The sequence below is a fragment of the Nannospalax galili genome, unplaced genomic scaffold, assembly GCF_000622305.1.
Source record: "Nannospalax galili isolate Female #2095 unplaced genomic scaffold, S.galili_v1.0 scaffold753, whole genome shotgun sequence".
In the NCBI taxonomy this organism is placed as follows: domain Eukaryota; kingdom Metazoa; phylum Chordata; class Mammalia; order Rodentia; family Spalacidae; genus Nannospalax; species Nannospalax galili.
This window is the reverse complement of record NW_008333775.1, coordinates 520,366-545,405: the sequence shown is the minus strand read 5'-3', so window position 1 is coordinate 545,405 and position 25,040 is coordinate 520,366. Positions and strand designations below refer to the sequence as shown.

Sequence of the window (25,040 nt, the reverse complement as noted above, 5' to 3'; positions counted from 1 at the left end):
ACGGAGTTAGTTGGGGCTACATGAGAACCCTGTTTCCAAAACAAAACAAAGACTCTAGCTACATATTTTCTCTATAGGACCTCATTAGCTGAAATTTGGACATCACTCCTCTCCACAGAAAAAAATAAACTACAGCCCAGTGGAGACTAGAAGTCACTGAGATGGCGATTTCCCCGGGGCACTGGCTTTACGTCACCGTGCTGCCCTGACACCGGCTGTACCACGTGCTCCAGGAGCAGGCCAGCTACCGGGCCATCTCCCGCCCGGGGGCGTGTCTTGTGCATCCTTGGAGCAATATGGCGCTGCCCTTTGCACGCTGGTGGAATTTGTGCCGCTGGGGAACCAAAAGATGTGGGTTTGCTGTCCGGGAAGCCCGGAGAGGTAGGATTATCTCCTTTGACTCTTTTATTTCCAAAATAGTTTCTGTGTTGGTCCTAGAGAGTGCTCTGAGAACTCCGCTCCATCTCTTCTCCCCTTTTAGCCTTAGTCCAAGCCCCGGACACCTTTCAGTTTACTAACCCCATGCGTGCTGCGAGGCTCCTGGGGCTGCCCATACTACAGCGACACCCCCATATCGGCATTGGGCTGTCCCCTGCTTCCTCATCGTCTCCTGACTGCCTGCTGCTGATCCAGCCCTAGAGTTCTAGCCTGTCATGATTTCTTTTTGCTCTGCCCGCAGGCGTCAGTTTCAAACTGGAAGAAAAAACTGCCCACAGTAGCCTGGCACTCTTCAGAGGTGACACAGGAGTCAAATATGGCTTGGTGGGATTGGAGCCCACCAAGGTGGCCCTGAATGTGGAGCGCTTCCGGGAGTGGGCGGTAGTGCTGGCAGACAGTGCGGTCACCAGTGGCAGACACTACTGGGAGGTGACAGTGAACCGCTCCCAGCAGTTCCGAATAGGAGTGGCAGATGTGGACATATCCCGGGATAGCTGCGTCGGTGTTGATGATCGTTCCTGGGTGTTCTCCTATGCCCAGCGCAAGTGGCACAGCATGTTGGCCAACGAGAAAGCCCCAATCGAGGGTATCGGGCAGCCGGAGAAGGTGGGGCTGCTGCTGGACTATGAGGCCAAGACGCTGAGCCTGGTAGATGTGAGCCAGGTCTCAGTGATCCACACACTACAGACAGATTTCCGGGGCCCCGTGGTGCCTGCTTTTGCGCTTTGGGATGGAGAGCTGCTAACCCACTCAGGGCTTGAGGTGCCAGAAGGCCTCTAGTGTGTCCCTTCCTGGAGTCTCCTAATCATGCTCTTGGCCAGCCTTCTGTTCAAAGTGTTTACAGCTGTTTGACTTTGCCTCAAGCCGGGGTAGCTCCTACAATTGTTTGGATTCTTTGTGTAGTCCTTGTCCTCAGGCCCCTACCCTGTGAAAACCAGGTACACAGCCAAACTCTACCCCAGTATTACTGCCAGTTTCCTAATAGTGATTTTCCCCCTGACGCGCCTCCTTAGGTTTGTTTACTCATGTCCAGATATTTCTGACCGTTCAGTCCTGGGGTCTTGTCTTTCACCTGTTTGAATTTACTCACTGCTACCTCTCCCTCCTTACCCCCTGTAACTTATTTTGGGGGTTCACCATATCCTCTGGAGTGTTTTCTACCTCTGGGTGGAGAAGCAGTGGCCAGATACTTGGCCCTTTCTCTGAAGAACTCTAGACTCTGAGTTCCGGCTGCTCAATGTTTTGTTGACTCAGTGGGTCAGCGGCAGAATACAGCCCCCTCCCCAGCACTTCAACAGCAGGTGATAGCCCTGCAGACCCAGCTCTCCTTATTCCAACTCCCTCAACCTTCAGTGCACATCTCTGACACCCAGCCAGTTTGTCATTAACCATTTTGCCAGTTACAGCTGTGACCAAAGGAGAAGCGACACTGAGGGGATATCCAGGATTCTAGTGCCAGAAGCTTTATTCTTGAGACAGTCCATCTTCCTGTCTGCCACAGTTGAAAGCTTAAGAGAAAGGAGGGAGGTTTTGCACAATCCATTTTTGGGCCTTTTTAGACCCAAACCCCCATTCCCCTTGGCCACAGACTATACTTCATCTAATGCAGTATTTTGGGTTGAGGAAAAGCTGGTGGAGTAGGTGAATTATGTATGCAAACCACATTGTTTGGGCTCCATCTGACCCTGTGGTCCTGTCTTTTTCTACCTTCTATGATGGTGATGAAGCTGGATGTCCTTAGGGGAGAAAAAGAATGACTAGATTTAGCAAAAAATAATTTGTGTAATTAAAGTTTATTTGAACACAAAATACTTTCTCTGTCTATAAAATTTCTGTCAGCAGTAGCAGCAGCAGCATATCCTGGCTAAGGGGGACAAATCTCTGCAGATTTCTAAAGCCAAGTGCTTGGGTCCCCTATTTCCTTCTTTGTGACATATGTATCTGTGACAGATATATATGCATGGTAGCTAGAGTTCCTCCACCGAAATCTCTTGCTCTCATGATGATTTCTTCTGGAAGAAGAAAGAAGGACCTGGATAAAGACCTGGGCTGCTTCCAAGTGGGCCAAGCCATTGGGCTACACCTTGAGTCTCTGTGGATAGCTCTACTTCAGGGTGTCCATTGAGGCTCTTCTCTGTGCTGTTTACTGAGGAAATGGGGTATTTAGCCTCTCACAGAAAACATTGGCCTATGTCACCAAATGGCTTTGCTGGACCCCACTGAAGCAGCTTTCCATAGCATTTTTGGTGGCTGATAGTTTAAGTGTGTAGCCAGCTGATCAGGGACTGCCCCTGACCTGTGCTCACACCATACTTTCTAAGTTCTCTTTGGATAGGGTCTCAGCTGCAGCCTCAGCCTGAGTCTCAGAGAGCACATAGGAGTCCTGGTAATCTTGAAGCAGTTTGACCACCTCCAAGTGGTTGAACTGCACAGCATCATCCAGGGGAATGTTGCCCCATCTGCAAGGAACAATGATCATGCCAAGCAAAGAAAACACGGACAGTGCCATATTTGTATACATATGCATAAGCCGGGCCACCCTCCTTCCCTTTTAGCCTAATCCTACTCACCTGTCCTTAACAAAAGGATTCACTCTGCAAGCCTCAATCAGAAATTTAACAACTTCAATGTGTCCTAGAATATGGGTAAAAGGAAAATGAGAGGACCCTTGGCAGCTGTAGTCTGTACCAAGAAAGGAGAAAAGTCCTCTGCATTTTGTTCCTTGCCAACAACTAGCAATAGTCTAGGTGAAGGGCTGTTGCCCCTTAAGGACACATACAATGATGGGGGTACTCCTGATGGAAGAGTCTTACACTCTGCTTTCCCTCTTTAACCCTTTCGATACCTTCAGCTGCAGCAACGTGCAGAGCTGTGCGGGAGTCATAGTCCTTTTGCTCCATGTCCATGGCTGACAAAGCAAACCTGAGGGTAGTGGAAAGCAACTAGGGTTACCCACACCAGTCTAGAATCACTAGATTCCTTTCTGAAGTAGGGTCAGACTGAATGGGTTCATGTTGGTCATCCACTTGAGGCAGAGTCCTCACCTCCAAGGACCACGCTCAGCATACCCAAGTTAATCACAGTGACTACCATTAATTCTTAATTTATGGTAAGCACTTGGCTTTACAACAGAAACAAAATCAGAAACCAGGTTGGAGAGAGAAAGAGAGCTCAGTCAGTAAATTGTCTGCCATGCAGGTATGAGGACCTGAGTTTGAGCCATACAACCCACATAAAAAAGCCAGGCATAGTGGCACATGCTTATAATCTCAGACCTGAGGCTTGCTAGCCAGCCAGCCTACACTTCCTTGAAAGCTCCAGACCAGGGAGAGACCTTGTCTCAAAAAATAAAGTGGCTGGGCTTCATGGCACATACCTTTACTCCCAGCACTAGGGAGGCAGAGGCAGGCAGATCTCTGTGAGATCAAGGCCAGCCTGGTCTACATAGTAAGTTCCACCTGAATTTGTCCTCTGACCCTCACATGCATGCATACCCAGATACATGTACAAGGGCACAAACAGGCACATACACACAAACTCATTTAAATAATACAATCTGTGTCAATTCCATCTAACCCTAAAATCGAAGTATTTAAGTTTGCTATGCTGTCTCCTAATAAGATCTTTGAGAAAGAACTTTTTATTTATTTAGACACAGTAGAATTACCTTCGAAGAGCTGAGACATCTCCACTATATGCAGCAAATAATAGGTTCACCACAGTCTTGTTCTGGAAAACATGTCATACCCTGAGATCAATTGTGGCTTTGAATCTACCCAGGCCCAGCTCTGCCCTGTGATCATGCTCCATGGTGTTTCACCGAGAGGACTACTTGAGTCTTACAGAATGTTTATTCTGAAACATCCTTCTAGACTACCTGGGGATTTCCTTACCCGAACTTCTCCTCCTTCTCGCCGTGGGTCTAACTTCCGAGCACAGTGCCGCAGGTTGTCATAGTTGTGGAAGTTAAAGAGAGACACCAACTTCTAGAATTATAAGCCAAGGAATTGTTTACTTATTCCTTATACTTTCTAGGAGCTCCAATTGCCTTATTTATAGTGGCTACCGTCCATTTATTGCTTAATTTAAAGTGTGAAGTACTATATGCAGAGAACTCACCTGGCAGAAGCTGATGCCCCTTTGGCTGTTCCCCAACTTGTCCAATGGAGGCGACAGACACATCAGTCCCATGACATTGGGTACCACCAGAAGGATGGCTCCTGACACAGCTGACTTGGCAGGCAGGCCCACCTAAAGAACAGATTTGAAGCTGAGGAGAGGCTGAAGTTTCCCAAATTTAAGAAAATAAACAAGTGGGACACAACCCACCTCAACATTTTGGCTTATTAATTCATTTTTACTGCTATCTTCCCCCAACCATTCGTTAACACAACCAGGAAATGCTTGTTGGGATATTAATAGCACTCTGCTGAAACTGGGAAATAACCTCTCACTCAGTTTTTATTCTGGTGGTCAGAGATAGGCAAAAGTAAACAGACAGAGGTCAGTGAGATGGTTTGATGGTTTGTCAGGAAAAGGCATTTCCTGTGCAAACTTAACAACCTGAGTTTGATCCCCAGAACCCATGTAAAGTATGGAAGCCCATGTAAAGGAATAAACCAACTTCAAAACATTGTCCTCCGACCTCCACACATACAGTGTGGCACACGAGCCACACTCCCTGTTATGCACACATACACATTAATAATAAATACATTTTAAAAACAAAAAATTGACAAAATAATTATAATAAGCCCTTAAGACAAGAACTAGTATGCTGTGAATAAAGGTGTCTGAGATAGAACAGTCAGAAAAACCCCCTAGACCAAGGGATGTAGTTCAGTGGTAGAGTACTTGCCTAGCATGGTTAAGGCCTAGGTTTGATTCCCCAGGGCCATATCAAACAAGGAAAAAAGTCAAGTATGGTAGTGTATGCCTGTAATCTAAGTCCTTAGGAGTCTAAGACTAGCTTGAGCTACATAGTGAGACCCTGTCACACACGTACACATGCACGCATGCCAAGAAAAAACATGCCTCTCCTGCCTCTCCTTAGAAATGACATCTAAACTGAAAGCCAGCTACGGAAAGGGTATATGTATAATTTGAGGAATGTAATGTGTTTGACAATCTCCTCTAAGGATGATTAGCCTAATTGCCTGACTGGATGTTTGTGACTGGGAGGCAGGAGTAAGCTTCTACCACTATCCTTTCTGGGCACTGGGCTCATGGCAGAGGGACAGAAGTACTAGAAACACTCACATGGAAGGCAAACTGGCCAGAGAAGTCATACATGCCACAGGAGTGCATGAGGCTGAGGGTGTTGCGTACTGCCTCAGCACTTAGCACGCTCTCGCCTGTGATGGGGCAGATCCCACCATTGGCAAGGGTGGCTGCCATAACACTGCCTGATTCACAGGTAACCTCCACGGAGCACAGCTGTCAGAAAAAGGAAAAGTGAAAGAGCCGTGTGGACATAAACATAGGACTCCTGGGTGTACAGCACTGTTCTTGACATCTAGACCTTTCAACAAGTTCCTGACAGAACCACCAGAGAGGAGTGTCCACCGTGTAACTCAGGGAAAGTGGGCAATCTGTCCTGTTCCCTTGGCCCTGAGAGTGTTTGCTTACCTGGAAATAGAGATCAAGGGCAGCCATCATATCCACTCCCTTAGGAAAGCACTGCAAGGAAGAGCAGGTGACGTACTCTTCAGGACATAGTTCCACTTTACCAGGGGCTCAGCTAACATCCCCAGCCCTTTGCCCTTCTACTAACATAATTCTCAGGGACTTTCTCTGCCGGCCTCTCCCAGTTACCTTCTTTTCCTTGAGATAATAGCCGATGGCATAATTCCGATCCCCAGTTTCCTTCTCTGACTGGAATCTGAAGCAAACACCCAATTTAGTGCTTGAAGTTTAAGAGGTGGATAGGGGAAGAGGAGAAAACTTTCCTGGGATACAGAATTATATTACATGTGTCAAACTGTATCAGCCCATTTATACCATCTCACAGAAATGCTAGTGGAAACTTCTGAACCTGAGCAAACACTCAGCATAGATTTGTGGTGAAATGTAAACACAGCACAACGAAAACCCACCCAAAGCTGTCTGGTCATTCCGTCGAGGAAAACTGGCAAGGTTTTGGGCTGAGAGTCTTGACTAGGGCTCAGGCATAAACGGTCATACTGACTTTTTCATTACATGCTAAGAAGAAATGGGATGTTATTTCACTAATAAATGTCAGTGAAGGAGCTCAGAGGAATCTGGGAGGCCAAAGTTCCCCTTGAATTTCTTCCGAAGATGATATATATTCTTTCTCTTCCTCCCTCTCTCTACCTTCCCCATCCAGTATACACATATAACACCACAATGTACTCAGTCCTCTAAACACAGCCTTACGTGGCATTGCTGAACCCCATGAATTCATTCCCAGCCATCTTGTTCAGATACTGCAGCACCTGGAAGAAAAGAGGGGAGAGGATGGCGCCCTTTGACTAAGGAGCCCTCCCAAACTCAGCCCAGGCTGAGAGCCCTTCTGAGCCTTTCAGTCCTTGTCCCAGCTTTGCTCAAGAGAGCCAGCAGGGTCCACTCCTCTGGAGATACTGCTTCTAATATGGGTTGGTACACCTGATAGCCAGGCACCTGGGATGGCTGCGGAGGACAGCATGCCATGGGGAAAGGTAGAAAGAAGTTAAGTGACAAGGAACTTACAAAATCAAACTTCTCTGCTTTGTTACAGTCCATCTGCAGAGAGAGAGGGAGATCAGTATTCCAAGACTAGGAAAATAGCAGACAAAAAGATCACAGGGACTAGTGGAGTTGACACATTGAACTAGCCTTGCTACTGGGAATGCGCTATGTTTTAAATATCTCGTGTTTGGTTTTGAGACAGACCTATGTTGCCCAGGCGGGTCTCTAACTTGTGGGCTCAAATGCTCTTCCCGCCTCCTAAACAGCTAAGGTCATAGAGGTATAATCTTTCTTTTTTAAACAAATGAGACCTTTCTGCATACATGCTTATGTCTAATGATGTTAAAAAAAAAAACCAAGCCATGAGGCTGGAGAGAAGGTTCAGCAGTTAAGAGCAATGGCTGCTCTTGTAAATGAGACCTTTCTGCATACATGCTTATGTCTAATGATGTTAAAAAAAAAACAAACCATGAGGCTGGAGAGAAGGTTCAGCGGTTAAGAGCAATGGCTGCTCTTGTGAGTTCAATTCCCAGCACCCACATGGCAGCTAACAACTATCCGTAACTCCAGTTCCAGGGGACCCAACACCCTCTTCTGACCTTTGCAGGCATTTCATAACATGGGTGTACTTAGATACATGTAGGCAATACACTTTTACACATAAAAAATAAAGGTAACAAATAATTAAAAAACAAAGCAAAACCCCAAAGTGTTAGCAAGGTGTGATGGTACATGCCTATAATCCCAGCACTTGGGAGATTGAGACAAGAGGACTGCTGAAATTTCAAAGGCAGCTTGAGCAACACAGAAAGATTCTGCCTTAGAAAACAAACAATGGCCAGGTGAAGTGGTACACGCCTTTAATCTCCTTACCCAGGAGGCAGAGGCAGGTGGATCTGTGAGACCAACCCAGCCTTGTCTAGTGAGTTCCAGGCCAGCCAGGGCTACAGGGAGACCCTGTCTCCAAACAAATTTGAATTATCAAGGAATGAAGATTCAGATAATTTCACCCCATCCATAGGCCTTACCCCTCCTCAATCTTATCCCCACCTCCCAGCCTCAGTCTAAACCCTCATCTTTGTCTCCACCCGGACCCCCACCCTCTTTTTTTTTTTTTTTTCAAAGATCTCATACATCCCAGACTGGCCTTAAACTCACTATGTAGCCTAGAATAGACTTGAACTTCTTATCTTCCTACCTTTACTCCTGAGTGCTGGGATTATAGAAATGCACTACCATACCCAGCTGGGCCTACCCCCATTCTTTATATCCCCTGCTAGAGTTTTACTCTAGCCCATCCTTGGCTTCCATACCCCCTCAAGAGAGGATAGTTTGAGAGGAATAGGATGTGGGTGTCTGTTGAATATTCAATTATACTGAGAAATGACTTTATTATCTTGGGGGGAGCCATTATCAGGGATTGAAACTAAGACCGTATGTATGTCAGTCAAGTACTCTGCCACTGACCTACATTCCCTACTAACTATATTGATAAATGAAACAACAAAATTTTTTCACAGTGCTGTGTTGAACCCAGGGTCTCACATATGGTGGGGCAAGTGTTCTGCCAATGAGCTACAACCCCAGCCCTGAAACTAAAGATTTTAGCTGACAGTCAAATTCACCCAGCTGACTCAGATGGGAACAAGATGACGCAGGTCCCAGAGATAGGGATGTACCACAGAACTATTAAAGAACAGGGAAATAGACTTGCTCTAGTCTCCTCCCTCAGATTCAATGCTTCCTGCCTATGTCAGCTATAGAGTCAACACTCCAGGGACTCTGACACCTGAGTTCTGGGGGGAAGGGTTCCTAACACCACCTTCCCCAGAAGGGACTGTGATTGGTTCCAGAGTGTCGCTGCCCACGCTGCTCCCAGGTTCTTGCTCAAGCCCTGGGAGACCTGCAGCTGATGGGCCTGCCCGATACCTTTGCTCAAGGCCAACTCACAGTCCTAGGTGACGTGAATGACTGCCCTAGGCTGGCCATTCACCCTTCTCTCAGTGTGTCCCTCACCTAGGAGTGGCCAATCAACACCTAATGGTGCTGTCCTCCCCCTGCCTTTGGCATTTGGCCCTTGGTCCTAGACAGGGGTCATGATCTACTCACTTCTCTAATCAGGGAGCTCTGGGCTCCAGAATTCTAGGTGGGGGCAGGGAGCACTATGGGATGTGAGTGACGGAGGTAATGGGGTACCTCTCACTAATGTCCTCAGCATTCTGCTTCCTGTTATACTCTCTCATGCCTCCTGGAAACCCTCAAAGGAATAAGTACCCTACTAATGTCCCTGGAGAGCCAAACAGATATGAGGAATATAGGAACAAGGGGGTTGAGAAAATAGTACCTTTCAGAAGGTTAGGGTGGCACTGACCTTGATCAGGGAGCTGACGACAATGGCACCAGCATTGACCATAGGGTTATGGGGGATTCCTGGGGAAATACAAACCACCCACAGTCTGAACAAAACTACTGAACAAAACCTACTTTACAGCCTTCTCACTATGAAGTTAAGCAGGGTTGAGCCTTGTTAGCACTTGGACTAGAGACAAGGCAAACAAACAAATAAAACAAACAAACAAACAAAGTCTGGAGTATGTGATATACGTTTGGTCTGAGCCCTAGAGATGCTCACCTTCCTCATTGAGAGAGAGCTTGTTGTAGCGTAGGCCGCTGGGCTCCTTGCCCACAAACTTGTGCACGTAGTCGGTGCCTAGGGTGCTTACAGAGATGGCATAGGTGAGGGGCTTGACACAGGACTGCAGGCAGAATGGGATCTTTGTGTGGCCCACAGAGTGCCTGGAGGCAAAGAGATGCCATAAAATGAGCTGAACTTTGTTCTGCACCTGGCCCTGCTGCCCCTTCCTCTCACCCAGTATCTCACCGCTGACCATCCACAGTGCACAGGGAGACGCCCCACAGGTCTGGGTTTGACTTGGCCAGGTGAGGGATGTAGGCCGCCACCTGGACATGAATGGGTAGAGAAAAGGGAGACAGATCAATGTGGAAAACAACACAGCTGTATTCAAGATCAGACGCTTTCAGATAAAAGCTAAAAATCTGTCTCCTACATGGCAAATGGGTTTCCTTCCACCTACTACTTCCAGAAACACCCAAGCCTTTAGTCCCAGGCAACCTTATTCTTCTGCAGTCCCAAACCTGTAGGGGCAGAAGAGCCCATGGAATAATAAAAATAAATAAATAAAATAAAAATAATGAAATAAAATAAATTCTAGGATTGGCTTCCTTTAGGGGTTTTTAGGTTCAGTTGTCCTGTAAGTCTCCTTGAAGGCTTGACTTATTTTTTTTTTTTTTTGGTCTTTTTGAGACAGGTTCTCCCTATAGCCCCAGCTGGCCTGAAACTCACTATGTATGTAGACCAGGCTGGCCTTGGATTCCATAGGCCCTCCCTTATTCCCCTGGCCCTCACTTTGCCTCCAGTGAGCTCTTTGGCATCCTCAAATATGCGATCCACGTGGCCCGTGAACTCCTCAAAATCAGGAATGACAAACTTCTTTCGGAATGCCTGAGTCAGGAGCACAATGTTGCCGCTCACACACCTGGATCCCAGACACGAGTGCATTAGGGGCTGGAGAGATGCAGCTGGGACTCACTCTGGAGCCATGGAAGTTGGGAATAAAGAAGGTTTGGGTATTATCTGGTCTTCAGCTAACAACTCTGTGACTTTTGGTCAGTCATTTTATCTTCCTAGGTTTTCATTTCTTCACCTCCCAAAATGGGGGGTTCTAAGGACATGGGAAGATATTCTAAGACACTGTGTCTGGGATATATGAGAAAAAGATTAAAGTCAGAATACATATAATTTTTCAGCTACATTTGAGAAGTCTTAACCAAATAGGTACATATAACTATATATGTATATGAATACATAGGAGATTCTCTATAAGATACCCATTAATCTGTTAACAATGCTTGCATCTGGGGAAGGGGCTAGGACTGGGGAGAAATACATTTCTATATTGTTTTAACTTTCATAATGAGTATTCATGCATTGCTTATGTAATAAATAATAAAACAAAATGGAGGGTTCAGCTAAGTCCCAAGATTTCTTCTCGTCTTCAGAACAATTATGGGGTGCAGTACCCATTTCTAGGGTCCTCACTTTTGGAAGAGATCTCGGTCCAAGAGGCCACCACTGCTGGACTCTTGGACCATGCGTTGCATCTTGTTCATGCAGTCCTGGAGTCGTGGATCTGATGTCTGCAGTCCAGTGGCCTTCAGTGCCTTTTAGGGGATAGAAGAGGCCTGGTGGGATCAGTTCAAGGAGAGTAATATATTCTTCATAATCTTTCCCAATTCTCAGCTAGTTCAGCCCCCAACTACTACTACAACTACAACTACTACAACACAGGGAACAAATGGATTTGGGAACTAAGGAAAAAAGGAACTGGCACATCTTTGAGGGCTAGCCAGAGTTTTCTGCCACTTTTTATGAAGAGTGTCAATCTTCTGGACTTGGGGCGGCGATGGGATTGGCTCCTTATCCCAGGAAGCAATTGTACTTCTGTGTTCTTCATCCTCACATAACAACCCCGTTAGCTACCCTGCATTTGTCAACCCTCCTCTTCGCACTTTCCAAAGACTCTAAGAGATCAGCATTCTGAATATGCAGAGAGCAACTTACAGTAGTGAACTTGTGGATAGGGATTCGTTCCTGTCCCTCAGCAATGGTGTAGAAGAGAAGATCACCAAGGTGGGGCAGCATGCCACTCTCTGATGCATCACTGTGTGGGGGCAAAGACAGGGAAAGGCAGGAGCCTGAGGACTGCTGCCTCTCCTCCTCCTGGAACATGGGCCTGCCATTCTAGGCCTCCTTCCTGAGCCATGTAATCTAGCCTAGAATCCTAACTCTCCTTTTTTGGTCTTTTTGAAACAGGGTCTCCCTGTAGCCCCAGCTGGCCTGGAACTCATTATGTGGACCAGGCTGGCCTTGAACTCACAGAGATCCACCTGCCTCTGCCTCCCAAGTGCTAGGACTACAGGTGTGTGCCACCATGCTTGGCTCAAATCCTAACTTTCACCTCTGGCCTGAGAAGTTGTAACTCTTACTCTCAAACTTTCTTTTACTCCTAACTTCGAGATCTTTATTTCATGCTGCCTTCTAGATAATTCCACTTCTCAGTGTCCCACAAGCACTGAAAACTAAACACATCCAGCATGAGTTGTCTTCCCTCTTGTGTTTCCCATGAGGGTTGGTAACAGGACCAGCCATCTGGGTGCTGAACTGGAAATGCAGAATCATTTTGGTTATTCCCACACTCTAGGTCTATGTTGAGTTGGTCACTAACACTGGATGAATCTACCTCTGTATTTTTACTCAAATCTACCCTGTTTTCTCCTGTACAGTATAGTGTAATGGGAATAGTCAAACTTTGCTCCTCAATACCAGTGTGACCTTAGGCAGCTTACTTAATATTGCTGAACCTATTTCCTTATGTATAAAGATAGTCTGTCTACTTCACATGGGTGATGTCAGGCTTAATTAAGATCATACTCCATGAAAAACTGTATGGTATAAAATCAGTCGTCTTGTCATCATTCCAGTGGTCATTCTAAAACTTGAAGTTTCTCTACTCAAGCTGGGCATGTGGTGCAAGCCTTTACTCCCAGCACACTGGAGGCAGAGGCAGGCAGGTCTCTATGAATTCAAGAAAAGCTTGGTCTACATGAGTTCCAGGTTAGTCAGGGCTATAAACTGAGACTCAAAAATTTTTTTGCCTCTACTCAAAAACCTGTGGTACCAGCTGGGTATGGTGGTGCACACCTGTAATCCCAATACGGGGGGAGGTGGAGGCAGGAGAATCTGGAGTTCAAGGTCATCCTTGACTGCATAGTGAGTTCAAGGCCAGCAAGGAGCTAGAGCAATGGCTCAACAGTTAAGAGTGCCCACTGCTCTTGCAGAGGACCTGGGTTCAGTTCCTAGCACCACACAACCGCCTCTAACTCCAATTTCAGAGGATCCAATGCCTTCTCTGGCCTTCGAGGGCTCCTGCATGCATATGGTGCACATAAACTCATGCAGGCAGGTATATCATACACATACATATACACATAAAAATAATAAACAATCTGGGTGTGGCAGTGCATGTCTTTAATCCCTAACACTCAGGAGATAAACACAGGCAGATCTCTCTGAGTTCAAGGTCAGCCTAGTCTACATAGTGAGTTCCAGGCTATTGAGAGCTACATAGTAAGACCCTATCTCAAAAACAAACAAGCAACAAACAAAAACTCTAAAAACAAACAAAAAAAATAAGTCTTTAAGAAGAAAAAATATATATATTACCTACAGAGTAAGTTCTTTCCCTCTTTTTCATCTAATTCTTCCTTTTTTTTTTTTCTTTTTGAGACAGGGTGTCCCTGTAGCCCCAGCAGGCCTGGAACTCACTATGTAGCCCAGGCTGGCCTCAGTCACACAGAGATCCATCTATCTGTCTCTGCCTCCTGAGTGCTGGGACTAGAAGCTTGTGCCACCACGCCCAGTCAGTTCTTAATTCTTAGTATGGCATTGAGGCCCCTTTAAATCTACCAATTTTCCAACTTTCTTCCATTCTTCATCTTCCAGTTATGCTGGATAATAGCAAACCCCAGTTATGCCAGATGACTTCCCAAACTGGACAAGTACAATGAGGCTTCCTGGCCTTTGCTTGTGCTGTAGGTTCTTCATGACCTTCTTCATCGAGCACAGTCTTTTCAAGGTGCAGACCAAATGTAACCAACTCTGCAGCAGCTGCCCTAACCCTCCAGAATACGTTTGTGCTGCTGGTATGTCTCATACACCATCCTAATGAACATCGGAGGACTCCCTCTTGCTCCATTGTTAGGTCTTTGTGCTTATTTCTTTCTCTTCCTAGCATTAAGCAAAGTCCCTGACATGGAAGCTCTTCGTTAAGAAGTCCCAAGTTACATTATAAGAAACTTTCTCCTACTCTCTTAAAACTCCTAAAGCATCAAAAGACTTCTTGGTCTTCAAGAACTCTCCTATTAATTTCGTGAGACTTAGAAGAATTTTTTTTGAGACAGGGTTCCATTTAGTCAAAACTGGACTTGAACTTGATATACAGTCAAGGACAATCTTGAATTCCTTGATCATCCTGCCTCCATTTTCCCAGTGTTGGACTAAACAGTCATGTGCCACCATACTTATCTTAAAATTTTAACCTAAAAATGTTTTCTTCATGCTAGAGAGATGGTTCAGCAGTTGAGAGTATTGGTTGCTCTTACAGAGGACCTAGGTTCAGTTCCCAACACCCACATGGTAATTTACAATCTCTTGTAACTCCAGTTCCAAGGGATCCAATGCTTTCTTCTGGCCTCCTCTGGCACCATGGCGCACTTACGTGCAGGCAGGCAAACACTCATGTACATAAAATAAAAATAAATCATTTTTTAAAAGCTTTAAAAAAATGTTTTCTTACCTGGGCGTGGTGGTGCACGCCTTTAATCCCAGCACTCAGGAGGCAGAGGCAGGCAGATCTCTGTGAGTTCAAGGCCAGCCTGGTCTACATAGCGAGTTCCAGGATAGCTGGGGCTACAGGGAGACCCTGTCTCAAAAAGACCAAAAAAAAAAAAAAAAATTGAAGTGGGTAGTTTAAGCAGGATGGTGTAGAGGGCAGGGAGTCCGCAGAGCTTAAAGATCTGAGCATCTACCAAGGAGAGACCTTTAGGTTTCACGTAGCCTTGGGAGGCAGAGGCAGGGGGATCTTTGTGAGTTCAAGGCCAGCCTGGTCTACATAGTGAGTTCTAGGACAGCTGGGGCTACAAGGAGACCCTGTCTCAAAAAACGACAAAAAAAATTTTTAAAAATAAATAAAATATAGAGAGATACATATCACAATATTAACTGATTATTTCTAATAGTTGTATATTTATTTTCTTCTTTGATTTTAGAAATCAGAAATAAAATGAAGCCAAATATTTTTTGAATAATCTAAATTACAAGGCACTTCCTCTTTGCTGATCTCCTTTCCCTAAAACACAGAAACCCTTTCTTTTCATGGTGTCACACACCCAAAACCCATTTCCCTTCAATTCTGTCAACCCCTCTGCCCAGGGAACAAGAGTCTAAGATCTTTATTCAACACAAGATCCAGGGAGCACAAGCAGCCACAGGAAGTGAAAGCAGGTCTTCAAAAAACATCCCATCACCTACTGCATGGAATGAAGGTATGTAGAGGGAAGCCAGAGATACCATGAGCTCCCTACTCAAAGATGACAGAAGAGTTGGGGAGCTTTGCTCTAGCCCACCACCATCCTCTCCTGGTATTTATTTTGGGGTAAGTGGGTGTGGAGACTATAGGGTTTGTTTGGGGGGGTTCCTTCCCTTTTTGGGGGGGGATCTTTTTCAGACAGGGTCTCCCTAGAGCCCCAGCTGGCCTTGAACTCACAGAGATCTGTCTGCCTCTGCCTCCCGAGTGCTGGGACTAAAGGCATGTGCCACCACACCCAGCCTGATTATAACTTTTTTAAAAAATAAGAGTTTCATTTTTATTTTTAATTGTGTGTGTGTGTGTGTGTGTGTGTGTGTGTGCACATGCAGTACGCTCCTACCAAGGAGACCAGAAGAGACCATCGGATCCCCTAGGGCTGGAGTTACAGGCAGTTGTGAGCTGTCCAGCATGGATGCTGGGTCCTCTGCCAGGGCAGCAAGGGTTCTTAATCACTGGGCCATCTCTCCAGCCTCTTCTGTTGTTTTGTTTTTTCAGACAGGGTCTCACTATATAGCCCCAGCTGGCCTAGAACTTGCTATGTAGACCAGGCTGGCCTCTATATTATAGAGATCTGCCTGCCTCTGCCTCACGGGTGCTGGTATTAAATGTGTGGGCCATCATGTCCAGCCAGATTAGAACTCTTTTAAGTGTTCCATCTCTGAGAGAAGGCTAATGGAAAAGCACTGCATAATAATGATTATTAATAATAAATAGTACTTATGGGTCTTTTACCTCTAAGGGCAGCAGCTCCAGTGATAGTGAGGCAGTATGCTAGGTCAGTCTGGTTACCTTAATAATGGTGAGCATATGTTTCTGAATGTCATCAAGTAGATATTGATGACAGGGATGATGGCCATTTCCTATTCTGCTATAATAAGGCAGGGGCTACTTGGACAACGTCTAGCCAAACCCCTGGAGAGGGAAGATTTCTTGCTAAAAGCCATCTGCATCTTGAAAAAAAGGGAGGAGGAACTGCCACTAAGTATTCCTGGGTGGTATGTAAGAGAGGTTCGACCTCTAGGGCTGAAGATGAACCCCTAAAAGAGAACTCTCCGATTCAGGGAGACTGAGCAACATAAACAATAGCCCTGCCTCTGGTCTCCTAAATCTGTGTCTCATTATTTTTTTCCTCCATATGAATATTCTCCCGAGTCAACGACCAATTTGGAAGTCACCCTTATTCTACACATTAGGGAGCTTGCTACAAAAACACAGCTGACACACGAACTTACCCGCAGGTACCAATAATATCGCGCACCACACATTACCCACCGGGGTCACGCAGGGACAGACGCACCACATTGACAGACCCAAGTGCACTTGGCCCTGGGGCAGGAAGCCGTTCCCTAGCCACAGCATTCCCTAAAATACACGCGAGGACGGGAGAGGAGAGGAAAGGCTGAGGACCGGCAGGAATGCCCACCCCCCTGCACTCAGACACATGTAACCTGCAACACTCAGCGCCCATCTGCGCTCCCAATCAAGTACGCACCTTGGACAGGCATCATCCCGAAGACCGACCTGCCCAAGCGCCCTCCCGGGCGGACGGCACCTGACCGCCCGAGCGCGTCGGACCCAAAGCCCCACATCTAAAGGAAAAGGCATCGCAGGCTAGTGAGCGAGGACAGAAGGAGGAGGGATGCGCTCTCTGGGGAAGGGGGCTCCCAGGGAGCGAGCGAGAACGACAGTGGGAGCCAGCCTGTCCCCAGCCCCGGTCCCGCGAGCCTTACTGATCCTTGTGTTGCTGCTGGCGGCTGTGCGGCGGCTCCCGGCCCTGCGCCGCGGCCTCACTGAGGTGGTACCGGACGCCTCCGCCCAGGAGCGGGCTCCGGCTCGGGTGACCCCAGCCTGCCCGCCGCCGGTGGCTGCCCGCCCGGCTCAGCGCATGCTGCAGAGCCCTCATGGAGCGCATGCCCCCGGCGCGCTGCCGCTCTGCCCGAGCACTTATTACTGAAGCTGGGGACCATGCCTGAGCATGGCCAGTTCTGATTTCTGTGTTATGCTCAGAGGAATATCCAGGTTTGATTTTGTTTCTGCTTTGTCAGATGACCCACTTCTCTGCTCCTCTTGCTGAGCAGGTGTGGGGCAGGCAGGGAGTCAGGAGAGCCCATACGCAGGTAAGTTGGAACACAGGATTCAGGATGGAATGAGTCCTTTGATTATTTTTCAATTTGATCAGAATCTGAAGTGCTCTCAATAGAACCAGGAAGTTATGAGAAGGGAAGGGAAGAGGGAGGGAGGGAGGGAGGGAGGGAAGAGAAGAGAGAGAGAGAGAGAGAGGTATTCAGGAGCCACTTAGTGACCTTAGACTTACAGGGCCGAAACTGACCGGCCTCCGCGACTGGATGCGCGGGTGCTGAGCGGAGTCCAAACAATCCGCAGCACTTCAGTGATAGTTGTTAGGATGCTGGGTTGTTAGCTTTATCCACCTACCATGTATTCGGTGGCTGCTTAGGACGTGTATTCATCATTCTGTAAAGTTCACACAATAAAATAAGCCAGTGATCTCACACACCCCCTCCCCCAGGTCTTGTCATGTTGCCTTGGCCGCCTTGGCATGCAATACAATATGTAGCCCAGGCTGTCCTCGAACTCCTGGCGGTACTTCTGCTTCAGCTTCCCCAGTGCTGTGATGACAGGTGTGTGCCACTATTCCAAGCACAGACAGACTCACAGATTCCCACACACACACACATTATACCTATATTTAATTTTGTAAGTGCTCCTCAAATTTTGACTATTTTGGTTGCTTGCCCTTCTCGTTCTCATTGGTAGTGATAATGTACAAAAAGGTCTTTGCTCCTGTAGCCCCAGCACTTCGGAAGTAGAGGCAAGAGGATCAGTAGTACAAGGTCTCCTTCAGTTGCATAGGCGCCCAAAGCCATCATGGGCCTCATGAGAACTGTCACTCATATCCCCTCACACATCAAAGCATTATGTTTAGTAGGAACTTATATAAGCAGCTATTATGGAGTGCCTATGATATGTCAACCACCTCCTTTATCTCAACAGAGATCCCCTAAAGCAATTATTAGTCTTATTTTGAAGGGAGGAAATTAAGACTGAGAAGATCCAGCTGTCTGGAGCTGATGAGATGGTTCTAGGGCTAAAGGCACTTGCTGCCAAGCCTGATAGTCAATGAGTTAAATCCCTGGAACCCCTGTGGTAAAAGGTAGAAGGCACAACTGCTTCAGGCAGTGGCAGGCATGCCTCCCTCCAAAATAAATAAATGTAACAATTTTTTTAAGTTAAAAGTTTCGACTGCTGGGACTGGAGAGATGACTCAGCAGCTAAGAGCACTGGCTGCTCTTGGAGAAGACCTGGGTTTGAGTCCCAGCACCCACATGGCAGCTAGCAACCATCTGTAACTCCACTTCCAGGTGATCCAAAGCCTTCTTCTGACCTCCATGGGCATTGCACGACATGGGTGCACTTACATACATGCAAGCAATACACTCATACACATAAAATAAAAATATTTGGGGGACTGGAGAGATGGCTCAGCAGTTAAGAACACTGGTTGTTCTTGCAGAAGACCCAGGTTCAAATCCCAGCACCCACTTGGCAGCTAACAACTGTCCATAACTCCAGTCCCAGGGGATCCGACAGCCTCTTCTGACCTCCACAGGCATTGCATGACATGGGTGCACTTACTTACATGCAGGCAATACATGCATACACATAAAATAATAATAAATAAAAAAATGTTTTTTGTCTTTTTAAGACAGGGTCTCCCTGTAGCCCCAGCTATCCTGGAACTCACTATGTAGACCATGATGGCCTCGAACTCACAGAGATCCGCCTGCCTCTGCCTCCCGAGTGCTGGGATTAAAGGTGTGTGCCTCCACGCCTGGCCCTATAAATAAAAAAATTTTTTAAAGGTGGCGCACACCTTTAATCCCAGCACTCGGGAGGCAGAGGCAGGCGGATCTCTGTGAGTTCGAGGCCAGCCTGGTCTACATAGTGAGTTCCAGGATAGCTGGAGCTACAGAGAGACCTTGTCTCAAAAAAGACAAAAAAAAAAAAAAACAACTTCAGAATGCTTGTCTCTGACTGCCAGCTTTTTCCCCTTAATGCAGCCCTTCTCTGAACTGACAATTGAATTACCCCAGAAGAAAGTACTCCATCCCTAAAAGTCTTGGGGGTTGTCTTCCCAGCTGCCAGGCCCTATGTTACAAAACACTATTTCAATTTGAATGACCACAGACAGTAACTGAGACTAACCAGGAGTGCTGGTACCTCCTTCCAAATCGCAGCGTTCAGGACTCTTAAGTTTGGGCACCCTAATGAAACCCTGCCTCAAACAAACAAGTAAAATGTAACCATGGGAAAATAAATATCAATACCATGCTCCTGTGTTTGGTTGGAAGCCAGATGGAGTGGCCTTTATTTTTTTCTGTTTGTTTTTCACTTCCTAGTCAACTAATTCCCTAGGCTTATCTATTCTCCTATCAGAAGGACTTCCTGCCATTCAGGGACTACAACTTGCTGCTCCAAGCCTGACTTTGCCCAAAACACAAAATTCTAGGTTTTTGCCTTTTGAGAAAGGGTGTCATTTAGGGTGGCCTTGAATTTGATATCCAAGGATGACCTTGAACTCCAGATCCTGCTGCCTCTACTTCCCAAATGCTCAGGTTATAGGCCTGCCTCACCATATCCAGTTTTATTTAATGTTAGAGATTGAACCAAAAGGATTCCTTCATGCTAGACAAGCTCTCTACCAACTAAGCTACATCCCTTAACCATGTTTTTGTTTGTTTTGGTTTCTTGAGACAGGATTTCTCTGTAGCCCCAGCTGGCCTGGAACTTGCTAGGTAAACCAGGCTGGCCTTCATCTCATAGAGATCTGCCTGCCTCTGCCTTACAAGTGCTGGAATTAAAGGTGTGTGCCACCACATACAGGCAACCACATCCGGCTATGTTCTGAGATTTTAAGAAGGCAGTCTAGGGGCTGGAGAGATGACTCAGTGGTTAAGAGCACTAACTGCTCTTCCAGGGGACCCTGGTTCGATTCTCAGCACCCACAGGGAGGCTACAAACAGTCCTTAACTCCAGTTCCAGGGGAATCTGAAGCTGTCTTCTGACCTCCAAGGCATTGCACGATACTCCAAGGGTGCACTCACATACATGCAGGCAATGTAACTCATACCCATAAAATAAAAATAACAAATAAAATATTAAAAAGAAGGGGGTCTAGCTATATTGCTGAACTTGAACTTGCTACCTTCCTGCCTCAGTCTTTCTGTGACACCACATCTATATTTAATTAAGGGTCTTAATACTTAGAGTAATTTAATTCAGTATTAGGTTCTCTCTCTCAGTGTTTGTGTGGTGCATGCATGCGTGCATGTGTATGGTATATGTACTCATGTGGGAGGCCAGAGGTTGACATCAGATATCCCCCTCAATCTCTCTCCACTTTATGTTTTGAGTCACGGTATTCACTGAACTTGGAGGTTGAAAATTCAGCTAGACTGAAATGGTCAGCGAACCCCCTCCCAACCACTGGAGTTATAAGTGTGTCACAGTGTCCAGACTTTTTCAATTTTTATTTATTATTTTTATTTTATGTGTATGCATGTATTACCTGCATGTATGTAAGTGCACCCATGTCATGCAATGCCCAAAGAAGACAGAAGAGGTCATTGGATCCCCTGGAACTGTAGTTACAGACAGTTGTTAGCTGCCATGTGGGTGCTGGGATTTGAACCCAGATCTGCAAGTGTTCTTAACTGCTGAGCCATCTCTCCAGCCTATGTCCAACTTTTCATTTGGGGGCTGGGGATCTGAACTCAGATCTTTATGCTTGTTTGGCAAGCTCTTTACATATTGAGCCATCTCCCCAGAACTGCATTAGGGTTTTTTTTAATTTAATTTAATTTAATTTTATGTGTATGAGTGTATTGCCTGCATGTATGTGAGTGCACCCGTGGCATGCAATGCCGCGGAGGTCAGAAGAGGGCTTCAGATTCCCCTGGAACTGGAGTTAAGGACCGTTTTTAGCAGCCATGTGGGTGCTGGGAATCGAACCTGGGTCCTCTGCAAGAGCAGTCAGTGCTGAGCCATCTCTCCAGCCCCTGCATTAGGGTTTCTTTTTTTTAATATGCAACAGGCTAATCTTATCCTTGTTTCATAGGAAAATTGTTATTTCCTGAAGCTTTTAGATCTGATCAAGGGAAGAATATTAAAAGTTTGGAAAATTCTAAATATTACCCAGATATTATTTGCTTCCTTTATATCCCAATTTCTTTGTATTATATTTAATTTAACCAGTAATGAGTTCCTTCTTTATTGTACTCTTTTGCTAATAGGAGCTGATTGAGCAAAGAAAACTTGCCCTTGTAGAATCACCAGTTCTTAGCTTAGAGAACTAGTGCCAGGTGCACTTTGACCTTTTGGGTGCAATTTACCTCCACTACAATGTTGCTGCTTTTACATGAGGATTGAGCGTGAACTGGTGAGGTGGACACTGGGTATGTATAAGATATTTAAGAGGGGCTGGAGAGATAGCTGTGCAGTTAAGAGCACTGACTGCTCATGCAGAGGACTCAGTTTCAATTTCCAGCACCCACATGGCAGCTACAAACCATCCTTAACTCCAGTTCCAGGGGAATCCGAAGCCCTCTTCTGACCTCTGAGGCATTGCACAATAAGGGTGCACTTACATACATGCAGACAATACACTCATACACATAAAATAAAAATAAATTATTTTTTAAAAAGATATTCAAGAATAAGTTTGTCGTGTCAGGTGAGTAAACATGCCAGGATAATAATAATATTGGGCCCATCTAGTTAAATTTGTCCTATAGTTTTAAGGAAGCCTCTAGCTTCTAGCTGAGGATGGAGCTCAGCTGGCAGAGTGTTTGCCTACTATACACAATGGGTTTGTTGGATCCCCAGTACCACATAAACTAGTCATGGTGGGGTAGTCCTGTAATGCCAGCACTTGACAGGTAGAGGCAGAAGGATCAGATTCAAGTTCATCCTCAGCTACATTGCCAATTTGAGGCCAGCCTAGACTACATGAGACCCTGTCTGGAAAAAAAAAAAAAAGGTTTTCATAAGTAAAATAAATTCTTCTCAGGCCTGGAGAGATGGTTCAGCAGTTAAGAGCACTGACTGCTCTTGCAGAGGACCCAGGTTTGAGTCCCAGCACCCACATGGTGGTTAACAACTGTCCATAACTCCAGTTCCAGGGAATCCAATGCCCTCTTCTGACCTCCACAGGCATTGCATGACAGGGATGCACTTATATGCAGGCACTCATACATATAAAATATAAATATAAATAAGCCAGGAGCAGTGGCACAGGCCTTTAGTCCCAGAACTCGGGAGGCAGAGGTGAGCAGATCTCTGAGTTCAGGCCAGCCTGGTCTACATAGTGAGTTCCAGGCCAGCTGGTGCTACAAGGAGACCCTGTCTCAAAAAAAAAAAACAAAAAAAAAACAAATAAATAAATAAATAAAATGACCTGGATGATGGTGTACACCTTTATTCCCAGCACTTGGGAGGCAGAGGCAGGTGGATCTCTGTGAGTTCAAGGCCAGCCTGGTCTACATAGTGAGTTCAGGATATATATACATATATATATATATATATAATTTTTCTCTATGTATCTCTTGTATCTCTGTAATAGTGAATTTTTAGGTCAGTTCTTGGCTGTGCCAGAGCAGCCTTCTCTGGCCTGAAGCTCACTATGTAAACCAGGCTGGTTTTGAACTCACAGAGATCTGCCTACCTTTGCCTCTGCTGGGATTAATGGTCTTCACCACCGTGTCTGGTCCTATGCTAGAGTTTATTTATTTTTAACTTTTACTTATGTAATTTGTGTGTATATGTATGTCTGTGTGGAAGTCAGAGGACAACTTCCAGGAGCCTGTTCTTGCCTTCTACTATTTGGGTCCCTAGGTTGGCACAGAAGTCTTCAAATTTGTCAGCAAGCACTTTTACCTCCTGAGCCATCTTACTGGTCCCCACAATTTTCTTGTGAGTGAAAGAGAGTTTAGTGATTTTGACTTTTTTTTTTTTTTTTTGGTCTTTTTGAAACAAGGTCTCCCTGTAGCCCCAGCTGTCCTGAAACTCACTATGTAGACCAGGCTGGCCTTGAACTCACAGAGATCTGCCTGCTTCTGCCTTCCGAGTGCTGGGATTAAAGGCGTGCGCTACAACATGATTTTGAATTCTTAAATAAGGATTAAGGCTCACTGGGACTAAAGAGATGGCTTAGTGGTTAAGAGCACTTCCTTTTCTTTTGGTGAACCCAGGTTTAATTCCCAGCACCCACATGATAGATTACAACTGCCTGTAATCCAATACAGGGCAAACCAATGCCCTGTAACAAACCCAAGAGAGCATTGGGTGAACATGGTACACTTACATACAAGCTGGTAAAACACTCATACACATAAAATATAAATAAATAAATCTTTTTTAAAAAGGATTAAGGCAGCTGGCCGTGGTGGTGCATGCCTTTAATCCCAGTACTTGGGAAGCAGAGGCAGGCGGATCTCTGTGAGTTCGAGGCCAGCCTGGTTCACATAGTTCCAGGACATCTGGGGCTACAGGGAGACCCTGTATCAAAAAAGACCAAAAAAAAAAAAAAAAGATTAAGTCTCACAGCTATAATCCTATAATTCCATCACTCCAAAAGCTGAGACCAGGGAATATCATGAACTGGAGGCTAGCCTGGGCTACAGAATGAGATCTTGCTTTAAAAAATTTTAATTTGGGGGCCCTGGAGAGATGGCTCAGTGGTTAAAAACACTGATTGTTCTTGTAGAAGACCTGGGCTCAAATCCAGGCACCCACATGGCAGCTAACAACTGTCTGTAACTCCAGTTCCAGAGGATACGACAGCCTCTCTGTCCTTCACCAGCATTGCACGACACTGGTGCACTTACTTACATGCAGGCATAACACTCGTACACATAAAATAATAAATAAAATATTTTTAAAAATAAATTTGGGCTGGAGAGATGGCTCTTTAAGAACACTGATTGTTCTTGCAGAAGACCTGAGTTCAAATCCCAGCACCCACATGGCCATTAACAACTGTCTGTAACTCAAGTTCCAGGGGATCTGACAGCTTCTTCTGTCTTCCATGGGCATTGCACAACACGGGTGCACTTATCTACATGCAGGTAATACACGCATACACATAAAATAATAATAATAAATAAAATGTAAAATAAATAAATTTAAAAGGTAGCCAGGTGTAGTGGTGAATGCCTTTGATCCCAAAACTCAGGAAGCAGAGGCACACAGATCTCTGTGAATTTGAGGCCAGCCTGGTCTACATAGTGAGTTCCAGACCAGCCAGAGCTATATAGTGAGACCCTGTCTCAAAAAACAAAAACAAAATAGACAAACAACCAGAATAATTTTAAAAGAAAAGCTAAATTCCATGTGGAACAAGATTATAAACTTGATGGTTGTATTTGGAGACTATTTTTTGTGTGTGTGCCTTGGAGACTCATCTGTTCTACTTTTTTAACTATAGCTGGGATGTTAATTAATCCAAGTGCTGTGGAATGCTATCCTTCCAGCATAACAGCCATTACCATTTTAGTCCAAGTAACTGATTACCAGCAAGAGACCCTCAAGATCCAACCTGTTGATGCTTCCTTATAAAAGGGCCGAGGAAGATCATTATAGACCCTTACCTGAGTCCAGTCACTTGTTCCT

General features: G+C 45.7%; 2 protein-coding genes across 3 annotated transcripts; one reads left to right on the top strand and one right to left on the bottom strand.

Annotated features, from left to right (window-relative positions):
- The first annotated feature begins 253 nt into the window (after positions 1–253).
- On the top strand, positions 254–2,053 carry Spryd4 (SPRY domain containing 4). The gene is made up of 2 exons (XM_008828403.2): positions 254–381; positions 680–2,053. The coding sequence occupies exons 1-2, from the start codon at positions 297–299 to the stop codon at positions 1,216–1,218; spliced, it is 624 nt and encodes a 207-aa protein (XP_008826625.1). The 5' UTR covers positions 254–296; the 3' UTR covers positions 1,219–2,053.
- A 159-nt stretch (positions 2,054–2,212) lies between these two features.
- Positions 2,213–17,310, bottom strand: Gls2 (glutaminase 2). 2 transcript variants are annotated; one of them, XM_008828397.2, is made up of 18 exons: positions 17,084–17,310; positions 11,768–11,867; positions 11,246–11,367; positions 10,553–10,682; positions 10,007–10,086; positions 9,758–9,921; positions 9,497–9,555; positions 7,147–7,179; positions 6,835–6,893; positions 6,253–6,319; positions 6,067–6,117; positions 5,698–5,874; positions 4,558–4,689; positions 4,332–4,424; positions 4,106–4,167; positions 3,284–3,360; positions 3,009–3,072; positions 2,213–2,897 (listed from the first exon to the last, which is right to left on the bottom strand). In XM_008828397.2, the coding sequence occupies exons 1-18, from the start codon at positions 17,263–17,265 to the stop codon at positions 2,741–2,743; spliced, it is 1,809 nt and encodes a 602-aa protein (XP_008826619.1). In that variant the 5' UTR covers positions 17,266–17,310; the 3' UTR covers positions 2,213–2,740. The 2 variants fall into 2 exon arrangements, with proteins under 2 accessions (XP_008826619.1, XP_008826621.1); XM_008828399.2 differs by lacking the exon at positions 17,084–17,310 and adding an exon at positions 16,846–16,973.
- Positions 17,311–25,040: the final 7,730 nt, after the last annotated feature.